Below are 12,544 nucleotides of genomic sequence, written 5' to 3' on the forward strand. Positions count from 1 at the left end.
AACGCTTCATAAAGTTATTATGTTTCTCCTCATTTTTGGTTACGTGTTAAAAACCATGCAAAAAATATTTCCCGTAGCCCTTAGGAAGCGCACTGCAACCTGCTAATAATCCAGAAATTATAGCTCATAATAAATGATGATGGTAACAAACACACTATGAATTTTCCTCAGAAACCTTAAATATATTGAAAAAATCGTGCTGTTTTAAAGACCCAAATATTTATTATGCATTGAATAATCTAGAAAGCTTGATCATATATTGAGCTTTGTAGATCTGTAGCCAAAGTTTGTCACCGAGCATTACAATGGCTTCTCTGCATTCTCAATGGCCTCTCATTTGGTTACAGTTCTTGTCTCTTACTACTGTCACATTTGCTATTAATGTGCGTGACATGAATATTGACGAATATCTGAATTACGTCAATCCTCCAGCAGTCCACAAATTTCAAGTAATTTCCAATCTTGTTACATCTCTACGTTTCAATCTTGTTACATCTCTACATTTCTGCAACATATGTTAGGTTATATTGTATAGAATTCTATGCTAAGTTATATTTATATTGTTACACAATTTTCTAATAACATTTCTCTGGCTGCAGAATGAACATGGAGATAGCATTCTCTGTGTATTGTACGCTGATCAAATATCTCTTCGGGTGAGTAAACATCATAAGCAGGAGTGAAGCTAAATAAACAAATGACTTCCTCTATCATAGCAGTTCAAAAATGTTGAAAAAACTATAATCCAAATAATTATAATCCTTTTTTCATGAATTTTTAACTGAGTTAGAGTTAGTGATCAGTTCGAGTTAGATATATTTGGAAAAGTTGAATGCTAAGTTATTTTAGGTCAGTAAAAAAAGGTTTAAATACTTTTCACTGGATTCACTGTAATAATTAAATTTTATATTATGAAAAATCGCAGTAGTGTATTGTATTTTGTGTGTGAAATGTTGTATCATAATCAAAGATTTTAGAGGAAGCATTTTTTTTATTGCACGGTTGGAAGAAAATCATGTTTGGGTGCATGTGTTTTTTTTGGAGGGTTCTGAACAACGGTCTGTGGAAACGAGGGATGAACGAAAGACAAAGTTGGCGCAAAATTTTTCAAGCTTTGACGTTAAAAAAGGCTGTCCATTAGGCACAGTGCCAATTTTGGAAACCCAACGTGATGATGTAGAAAGGGCGGGATCTGTGACACGGTTTATAAACAGAGAGAGGAAAATCAAGGGACATTTATTCACAAATCTAACCGCCGGAATTCTCGACAGCGATGGCGCCGTGAAGCATTCGGTATTACTATTTTATTATTATGGAATGTTTAATGTTCGGAGCGATTGGTTTTCCTAGGCAATGCTGAAAATCGAAGGGTTAGGTTTTGAAGTTTTGGAAATGCTATGTCTGCGTTTGTATGCGGAATGCTTAAAATTAGAGGGTTATGGTTTTTTTAATTGATAAAGATAATATTCTGGTGTTGAATTGAGGGTTTTGTTATTCATATTAAGTTATTATACGATTTTTTTTGTTTAGTAAATCACATATTATGATATATTTGTCAAATATATTATAGTGTGATTTACTCCTAAAAATCTTTCATAACATGATATATTGCTTTTTAGAGAGAATTTTTCGGCAAAAATCACAAGGAATATCATTTGTCGACGGGTTTCGAACCAACCAGTGTGGTTCATCGTCAGGACAAGTTGAAGAACAGAACCAGCTTAGCATGTTTAAATAGCTAGAGTAGAGACACCAACGGTTACCAGGGGGAAAGGTTGACTCAAGGAACAAGGTCAAATTTAGTTATATTAGGTAAAAAATAAACAAATAAAAATCTAAATATATAAATGATGAATTATAATATAATAAAAAAATATATAAATTTATATATAAAAATATAAATTTAGTTATACTAGGTGTAAGAAAAATATAAATTAACAAATATAATAGTAAATCAATTATAGTAATATTATTAAATAAATTAATTTAGTTATATAAAAGTAATAAATAAATTAATTTAGTTATATTAGTTGTATTAGTAATTTAGTTATATTAGGTAAAAAATAAAAAAATATAAATGATAAATAATAATATAATAATAAATAAAAATAAATAAAAATTCTTATATAAAAATATAAATTTAGTTATATTAGGTGTAAGAAAAATAATAATAAATTATTCATTTAAAATATAAATGAAGAATATTAATAAACTTTTTTTATTTATAAATTAAAAAATAAATTAATTAATTGATTTATATAAATAAAAATAAATGGTATCATTAGCTAGGTAAATACATCCATATATAAATTTAGTTATATTAGGTGTAAGAAGAAATTTCTTACACCTAATGATACCATTTATTAATATTCTTCATTTATATTTTAAATGAATAATTTATTATTATTTTTCTTACACCTAATATAACTAAATTTATATTTTTATATAAGAATTTTTATTTATTTTTATTTATTATTATAATATTATTTATCATTTATATTTTTTTTTATTTCTTACCTAATATAACTAAATTACTAATACAACTAATATAACTAAATTAATTTATTTATTAATATAACTATAATTTATTTACTACTATTTTTGTTAATTTATTTACCATTATTTATTTATTTTTACCTAATACAACTAAGTTACTAATATAACTAAATTAATTTAATTATTACTTTTATATAACTAATATAACTAATATTACACCTAACTAATATAATATAACTAATAGAACTAATATAACTAAATTAATTTATTTATTACTTTTATATAACTAATATAACTAAATTAATTTATTTAATAATATTACTATAATTGATTTACTATTATATTTGTTAATTTATATTTTTCTTACACCTAGTATAACTAAATTTATATTTTTATATATAAATTTATATATTTTTTTATTATATTATAATTCATCATTTATATATTTAGATTTTTATTTGTTTATTTTTTACCTAATATAACTAAATTTGACAGTCAACATTTCCCCCTGGTAACCGTTGGTGTCTCTGCTCTAGCTATTTAAACACCCTAAGCTGGTTCTGTTCTTCAACTTGTCGTGACGATGAACCACACTGATTGGTTCGAAACGCGTCGACAAATGATATTCCTTGTGATTTTTGCCAAAAAATTCTCTCTAAAATGATATATTGCTGTTTAAATTATAATTCTTCTCATTATATATTTTAACCTAAAAATAAATTTTATATTTTGAAAAATCTACCTCAATTATATAAACTTAATATTTAAAATTTAATTTTTTAATTATATTTTAATTGAATTTATCCAAACCAAAAATTAAAAACTACTATTTTATAAATCAACAGAATGGAAAAATGTATGTAATCCAAAAGATAATAACTCATCAAAATCAATTTATTAAAAATTATATGAAAAAACATAATTAATAATAATTTTGTTATAATTATTAGTCTTATTCTTTAAAATTGAATAATGAATTAAATATGAAATTGTATCGAGTGAAATGACTTCCATAATATTGACGGAAAACCAATAAACATACATCTATTTTAAATAACTAATATTATATAGTTAAATATGTCCTTAAACATAATATTATTTTAAATAATTAATATTATATATTTAAATATATTTTAAGTATAAATTTATTTAGATTAATCAATATTATAGAGTTAAATATGTGCTATTTAAATATACTAAATTATTTTGAATAGTTAAATGTCCCCCATTCAGTGTAAAAAGTTTTAAAATATATGATATTTATATTCTTGTTTGTTTGTCTTTGAAAGCACGCAGTTGTGTCATTCAAACCGAGTGGGCCCGTCCATCAAGTAAGTGCAGGGTTGAACGTATGGAAGCCGAATGTGGACGTTGATGGTAACGGTATATTCAGTGTGGCTCAAATTTGGGTAATAAATGAGAGTGGAGCACAAGAAACCGTTGAGGCGGGATGGACGGTAACTCTCTTTTCACTGGCATTTTTTAATATTAAATGATCTTAAATATGAATAATAGGAAAATTGTTTTATTTGATCAAAGGAGTGACAAATATGGCTATGATAAGGTTATGTTTTTAAGATTTTAAATTATGATTAATGGTTGATTATTTAATTATAGGTAAGTCCAATTTTTTCTAAGGGAGATACAAGGCCACGATTTTTTACATATTGGACAGTAAGTATTTTTTTGTTTCACTGGTTAATTTGATATTTAATATTATCTCTTTTTTTGCTAGGTAAGTACCCACAGGGATTTGAACCAGTGACCTATCACAAGGAGTGCCTTAACAGTGCACCCATTCACCATCAATCCAAAGCCCCCTGGACTGATATCTAATATTATCATTATTTAAGAAATAAATTATTATTATTAATTGTATTTTTTATTATATTAATAGATATATTTATTTCAGAATAGAGTTTTAAAAATTTTAATTTAATTATTAATGAGTAGAATTATATAAATTAAATGGTTAATAAATTTTTATAGACATCAAAGCACTTATTTTATTATACATCTAACATTGCCACCGGAAAAAATTAATCTTGAAAGTTAATTAGTTAAGAATTAATATATGAGTTACACATATATATGCATTTAAAAAAACATGCAGTCATCCCACTTTACTATAGAATTTTTTAACTTTTAAATAGGCATTGTTGTAATGTTATTGGCCAATAACATGGTGCACTAATACCATATGCCCGAAATTTCATAACTTATATTCATATTGCATATATTTATAAAGAGGATAACTACTTTGGAGATAAATTATAATTTATGTATATTAGTAAGAATATTTCAGGATATTCTATGGAGGCTAAATACCTATTATCCATTTAATAATTATTGATAATTAAATTAAAATTCTAGAAACTACATTGCAAAAACTGCATGCCAATTATTGATTAGATAATAAAAATTGAACTTAAATAAAATATCCCAAAATATTTTTAATAATAACTATAATAATTAAAACTTATCTCCAAAATAACTTATGTCCAAAATAATTATGACCTTTTCCTTATTAATTAAATTTATTAATTAAAAAAATATCATACCCAATTAGTTAAAGCCGCCTGCCACATCATTGACATTGGCCTTATATCATGAAGTATAGGTTGAATTGTCTTTGGGTCTATTAACCTAATGTAGAGTTAGCTGAGTGTGAGTTGGCCTTATGTCATGAAGCATAGGTTGCCACGTCATTGCCCTTATATCATGAAGAAGTATAGGTTGAATTGTCTTTGGGTCTATTAACCTAATGTAGAGTTCGCTGAGTGTGAGTTGGCCTTATGTCATGAAGCATAGGTTCAATTATCTTTGGGTCTATTAACCTAATGTAGAGGTAGCTGAGTGCGAATTTGTCATATCAATCAATGTAATATAAAACTTCTCCCATCATATCCATGCTGTTCATTTTTTAATTAAGATATATTACTCAATTATGATTATTGATTATCTATGATATAGGCCGATGGGTATCAGAACACGGGTTGCCATAACCAAGAATGTGAAGGTTTCGTGGTAGCACCTGGTGCTCCTAATTATCTAGGTGTGCCAATATCCCCGGTGTCTACATATAAGGGGAACCAACAACAGATCAGGCTAAAAATTTTAAGAGTGAGTGCCCTCTCCTATTGTAAGAAATAAATCTCTATTTTGATATCTTTATCTTTTATATCTTAGTTTTTCTTGAATTGAGATTTGCTGCATTTTATTATATGTATATACAGGAGAATCCGGGCGGAAATGGTGTCAGATGGTCTTTATATCTAGGTACTAATTTCATGGGTTGGTGGCCTGGTTCACTCTTTAAGAATCTTAGCTCTAATGCAGCTGATAGAGCAGATTTTGGAGGTGAAGTTGCTTATATACCTGGAAAACCAGGATCAGCATGGAGTAAACCAGAAATGGGGAGCGGACATTTTTCAGGTGAAGATTGGGGTCGTAGTGCACATGTAAGGGACATAAAAATTGCCAATGATAAAGGAGCCATAGTTGATGCTGTTGTAAAACCGCTTGCAACTGAACCAAAGTGTTATGATTTGTCAGCTGTTAGTGAGCAAAAGCTTGGTAAACATTTCTACTTTGGAGGCCCAGGAGGAAATAATAATTCTGCTTGTGTTTACTAATACATATTTCTACATTCCTAACTGTATCAGTTAATATATTTTTACACATTTTGAAAAGATGAATAATTTAATGTCATGTCCATATTCTTTATCATATAGGCATGTTTATATTTTAATATTATATTTCAAATATTTTATTATTTTTATTTTCAATAAGATAATAATTTTATATTTTTGTTATAAATTAAATTAGTCATAAATATCATTTTTTTGTTTATAACTTCACCTTAGACCAGGGAAAATACCATAATTCTAAATTGAAATGCATATCGATGATGATTATAGTTATACTTAATTTTCTGTCGTGATATGGTACCATATTTATATATGGTTTGTATGTTAATATGCAGAGGAGAGATTTTGTACTCCGATAAAATCGAATTTAAAATCTTATAAATTTAGTTATAGATTTTATTTATTTTAAAATTATTCAAAGTTTTTTTATATATTTTATTTACTTTAACCTAAGATATTTATTTAATTTTAATACTATTAGATTACAAATATGCTTTAAAATTTTAAATCTTACAAATTTATTTATTTTTTAAAATTTTTATGAATTTATTTATATGTTTTATTTGTCGTTTAAACACGTTATTTTTTTAAGATTTTGGTGGGAATTTGATCAAATCTTTTTTTGTTATTGTTTAAATTGTATTTTGTTACTTTATATAGTATTAGCACTCTAAAAGCCGGAATTATGGAGACTCAGATTATAAAGATTAGAAACAAAATTTGTGATTTCAAAGAATCCCTATTAAAGTCCTAGCAAACTACACATGAAAATATGCAAGAAAACCCCCAAAAACATAAAATAGATAGACCACAACTTTTACTACTTTATGGTGGTAAGATATTTATCTAATTTTTTTTTTTTGGCTAAAAATACTTGTAATATCCCCAATGGCAACAAATATTGTTTTAATTGTGGGTCATGAAAGCTAAACTATAAGTAGACATATATTTTCACATTGTTTGTGGGTGGACCATGATTGGGAAGAATTGCTAGAAAAATCTCACTCAAACCTCGCACACCTACGGGTGAGGTAGTTACCTACCCAAGGGCCTCCATTGAAAATAAAAACTTCCAAAAAAGAAGGCCAAGAAAGTATTGGGAACTTGGGGTGGGAGGAGAGAGGAAACAGGAAAAGAAGCGAAAAGAAATTGAAAAAGACGTTGACCAATAATAGACTCTAGAGTTAGTTGGGCAGTGGAGTCTGTTTGGAGCTTCGATGCTCAAACTTTTAACTATGGCCTCTGGGAAGAACATAAGGGTATTGCCTATTGTTCAGGAAACTACTCTAGGTTTGGAGCAAGCTCTGTGTGAGATGCAGTATTAAAGACTGATCTCAATATTGGGTGGAGCATTTCTTTCCCATTGGCTCATGGTCCGTTGGGACAAGTAGAGACTCAAGTAAGTACCAAACAAATGATTTGTATTTTTTCTTTATATTATGGAATGGTAATACGGTATTGTTTTTAAACGAATGTTTTTTAAGGATGAATAGAAAGGTTTTGTATCAACTTGGAAGTTAACAAGTTGTTAAACAGTAGAAATATTTATGTTCAATATGTTAAACAATAGAGATATTTAAGTTTTGTTTGTTAAAGAGTATAAATATAAACAATAGAGATATTTATGTTTTGTTTGTTAAAGAGTAGAAATATTTTGTTCTGTGACCGACATGGTAGAAATCTCGGTATGAAGTTGAACTTGCTTTGAACATTGAATTGGAATAAAAATGGGTAAGGTAATTTGACATTGGAAAATTGAGAGGGTGCTCCAGGAGATGGGGTAGTTTTGTCGGCCGAGTTGCTAGAAAAGAAACAACTAGGTAAACAATCTCATTCCTTCATACTTAAACCAAAGAGTCTTGAACAAAAAAGGAAAATAAGATTGGGACAAGTTGTTCTACACTAGTCTTGAGTTATGAAACTTTTTTCTTTAACAAAAAGTTGAATAGACTACTGGAAGGGGATTGGGTTAGAATCCAGGTCAAGTCAAGGAGTCAGAAACCTCTCCCTAAATCATGCAGAGTTGGGGATTTAAATCTTTTTAAGTAGCATGGTGTCCCCATGTATGCAACTCTTAAGAGATAAATATTATTCATAAATAGTAAAATTAATAAGCCAAGGAAAGCTTTTAACAAGAAAGCTAAGAATGAGATACTCTACAATAAAGAAAGTTTTAAAATCAACCAAATAGAACCAAATTTACATTTTAACAAGTCTAAATTATTTTAAAGAAAAAAAGCATGTGGGTGCCAAGATGTTTACATAAAATACATGGCACAATCACAGAAGGTGTTTCCCACAGCTTATAAACTAAATAACTATTACAATTCCTCTTAAAATAAAAATAAAACAAGAGTTCCAATATACTTATGCTAGTCGATTGCAGCGATACGCAACGCCTCTTTTTGAAAGAATCAAGATTTATGTATCTTACCAAGAAATACAATTGTTCATGGGCTCACGACCTCACAAAGTTACCCTTCTAACATACATAACCGAGTGTATAATCGGGGCCTGATAGAATTCTCTATTTCCCTTAATTCTTCCTAGAACTTAAAAAAAACACAACAAACAACATTAAACATCTTAACCATGTTTAAGTTTTCTTTAAAAAAAAGACAGAGGCAATAAGGTTCTCTTCTTTAGTTAGGAATTGTGAAATAGCCACACCTTGAACAAAATGAGAATGGTGATAGTGACTTTCTAGATATCCAAAGCGAAGCAAGGATGGATAGGTATAGTACCTTGAAGAGACTTACATACAACACATCATAATAAATTACATCCAATGGTAAATTAAACTGCAAACCCTATATACAAATTATGAAGTATTGGATTTCAGAGATCTGTGGTTTGAGCTTTTTGAATTTTTGACCGGAGAACCCACAGTAATGGAATTTTTACACCAACGTTTCGAATCCCAAATGGGATCCATCATCAGGGAAAGAGAAAGATGATAAAAGAAGAGCCAGATGGAGGAAATAAATACTAATGAGGGAAAGAATAATAAAAGAGCAGCACAGGTCGGCAAGAGAGATTTAAAATGAAACCTAAAATTAATTTTAATATTTAAAATGAAACCTAAAATTAATTTAGATATTTATAAATTAATATCAATTATTTTATAAATTAATATCAATTATTTAATTTTTATAAATTAATATCAATTATTTAATATCTATAAACCAAAAACTTTAAACTAAAACCAAAATTAAAATTAATATCTAAAAAGTAAAATATATATTAATATTAATATCATAAATCTATATATAACCTAAAATCTATATTAATATTAAAATACAAAAAACTAAAGAACTAGAAAATATGCTAAGGTTAAAAACAAAAATCTATGTAACATTAAAACTTATATAACCTAATAACTCTCTAACTTAATATTAATGAAACCTGATCACTCTATAAACCTTAATATTTATATACCTAGAATCTATATAACTTAATATATATAATAGAATTAATATCAATAAGACCTAATAATTATATCAAACTCTAAAAACTAAAATATATATATAATATTAATATCATTAACATTTATATAACCAAAAACTATATTAATATTACTATCTCAAAACTATTATATATTTTAATAATAATATCATAAAACCTAATATTTATATAACATTAATATTTAAATAACCTAATGCCTATGAAACATTATATTTTAATAAAACTACATCACTATATAACTTAATAATAAATAACCTAGAATCTATCTAACTTAATATATATAAAAGAATTTATATCAATAAAGCCTAATCTATATTAATATCAAAATAAATTAATATTAAGATAACTAAATAAATTAATATTAAAATAACCTAAATTCTTTATTAAATTCTATATTTAAAATCTAAACTATATTAAAACATACATTAAAGTCTAAATTAAATTAAAAACATGCTTGAAATTATATTAAAAAGAGTTTTAATAGAATATAAATAACCTAATAACAAAATTAATATTAAACTCAAAACTTATGCTACTATCTATAATATTATTTAAATTCATATGTAGACTAATATTAATATATATATTAATCATCTCACCTTTTTGACAACTTACCTGGGGCCGGGCAGACGCTTCTTGATTTCACTGATCAGTGGAAGCCAGCTCCCGCTAATCTCCAAACCGCTGTCTCTGTTCAGATTACAAGAATGCTTCAAGATTTCAAGGGCTTCTCTGATTTTCCGTCTCTGATGCTGCTCTTCTCTTGCGATAATTGATGCGTTTTCTAAGCAGATGTGGTGTTTAGTCTTCGAGGAGTGCTCTGCCAAGGCTGAGGTACGAGATCTTCCATTCCTGATGTCAGCGCCATGTTCTTTCAGTCTTGTCTTGAGGGAGCGACCAGTTTCACCTATGTAGCTTTTTCCACATGAACAATCTATTTTATAGACTCCTTTAAGCTGCTGCTTGTCAATATCATCCTTAACAGATTTTAAACTTTGTCTGATGGTACCGGGAGCTGAGAATTGAGTTATAATGTTTTTCTTTCTTAGGATCTTAGCCATTTTATCTGTGACCCCATGGATATAAGGTAGAAATACCTTACCATCCTGAGGTTGATTCTCCTCTTTAGGTTTGGGAGATGACAACCTCATTTCAGCTCTCTTTATGGCTTTCTTAATCTCATGATCCTTGTAGCCTATATTTTTGAAAGTTGAAACCAAATGCCTCTTTTCTTCATTTATATGATCTGAGTCAGAAATTCGGAGGGCTCTAATGGCAAGAGTGTTCAGAACGCCAAGCTTTTGGGCTGGGTGATGGTGGGAATCTGCATGAAGGTAGCTCTCCGTGTGAGTTGACTTCCTGAAAACCTTATGGCCCAAAGAGCCATCCTCTTTTCTGATGATAAGAATGTCCAAGAAAGGAATGCTCATATTTTCTTCAAGCTCCATAGTGAATTTAATATCAGGGGAGATGGAGTTAAGGTGATTAAAAAACTTGTCAAGTTCTGTTTTACCATGGGTCCATTTTATATTGGTGTCATCGACAAAACGCTTCCACCAAGCTGGCTTTAAAGGATAAGATTCCAAGGCCTTCTTCTCAAAGTATTCCATGTATAAGTTGGCCACAATTGGTGAGAGGGGTGATCCCATTGCTACACCAGATGTCTGCTCATAAAATGTTCCTTGGAATGTGAATACAGTTGACCTTAAGCAGACTTCAGCCAATTTTGCGGTCTCTGGATCAGTGACACCTCTTATAACCTGAATGGCTTCATCAAGAGGAATCTTCGTGAATAAGGAAACCACGTCAAAGCTCACAAGGATGTCGTCCTTTTCCATTCTTTCATTCTTAATAAGGTTCACAAAGTCGTGCGAGTCTTTAATGAAGGAGTCAGTATTTCCAACCAGGGGTTTTAGAATCTTGGCGACATATTTAGCAAGCTCATAGGTTGGGGAGCCAATAGTATTAACTATTGGTCTAAGGGGGACCCCCTCCTTATGGATCTTGGGTAATCCATAGATTCTAGGGATGGTTTCACAAGAGGGGGTTAATTTCTTCTTCAATTTTTCCTCAAGGCTGGAATCTGAGATAATCTTTTTTACATCCTTCATAATTTTGGCCATGGGATTACTGTTCAGCTTCTTATAACTGCCACAATTTAGGTGATCATTCATTTTCTTAACATAGTCTTCTTTATCAAGGATAACTGCTGCTCCTCCTTTATCTGCTTTAAGAATAACTAACTTGTCATTATTTCGTAAGGATCTGAAAGCCTTTTGCTCTTCCTTACTCAAGTTGCTTTTGGGAGCCTTGGCTTTTCTCATGATGAGGGAAAACTCTTGCCTTAATGCTTCTTTGTCTTCAAGAGGGAGGTTGCTAATCCCATCTTCAATGCTACAAATCATCTTTTCAATGGGGAGGCTTTTAGGGGCCATTGCAAACCCCATCCCCTTGCTGAGAACATTAACGGCTACCTGGTCAAGAACCTCGGAAGACAAGTTAACTACTTTCCTTTTTGATGATGATGTTGATTCATATGAGTTTTTGCCAGCCTCCTTGTCACCCTTGCTTATCACATTGCATTTTGCCACATCTTTTTGGATATTCACATCATCATAGAATTCTCTGACTATGCCATGCGCATCTTCTCTGGAGACCTGCACCCTCTTGATACTATCCATGCTCACATTGTCTTCATTCTTTTCATTTCCCGCCCTGCCCAGGGGGTTATCAGAATCTAAGTTGATCCTATTCATTGCTACAGGTTTAGACTCATCACATGTAAAAACATCGCTGCTTTTATTGTCACACTCACTATTTTTGTTATTAGAATTTTCATTTAAATTTTCTGGACTTATTACCTCTGCGTTTTCACCGAACAAGCTATTCGAATTATTACCATTTTTACCGGAGCTGATGTTTGAACTGCTAAC

At 29.3% G+C, this 12,544-nt stretch overlaps 1 protein-coding gene across 1 annotated transcript; it reads left to right on the plus strand.

Moving 5' to 3' along the window:
* Positions 1 to 305: 305 nt before the first annotated feature.
* Positions 306 to 6,131, plus strand: LOC149224663 (protein neprosin-like). Its single transcript, XM_089388246.1, has 7 exons — positions 306 to 449; positions 600 to 656; positions 1,045 to 1,293; positions 3,786 to 3,953; positions 4,114 to 4,170; positions 5,470 to 5,619; positions 5,733 to 6,131. The coding sequence occupies exons 1-7, from the start codon at positions 306 to 308 to the stop codon at positions 6,129 to 6,131; spliced, it is 1,224 nt and encodes a 407-aa protein (XP_089244372.1).
* Positions 6,132 to 12,544: the final 6,413 nt, after the last annotated feature.

This window comes from Pinus tabuliformis, chromosome Q (genome assembly GCF_031772625.1).
Source record: "Pinus tabuliformis cultivar Carrire ecotype Pingquan chromosome Q, CPIR1, whole genome shotgun sequence".
Classification (NCBI taxonomy): Eukaryota; Viridiplantae; Streptophyta; class Pinopsida; order Pinales; family Pinaceae; genus Pinus; species Pinus tabuliformis.

Excerpts from the sequence above, each read along its gene's own strand:
- LOC149224663 (XM_089388246.1), top strand. The coding sequence starts at position 306 with ATGGCTTCTCTGCATTCTCAATGGCCTCTCATTTGGTTACAGTTCTTG. Across the intron at positions 657-1,044 it reads CTGATCAAATATCTCTTCGG|GGTTCTGAACAACGGTCTGT; the intron begins GTGAGTAAACAT and ends TTTTTTTTGGAG. Across the intron at positions 4,171-5,469 it reads GATTTTTTACATATTGGACA|GCCGATGGGTATCAGAACAC; the intron begins GTAAGTATTTTT and ends TCTATGATATAG.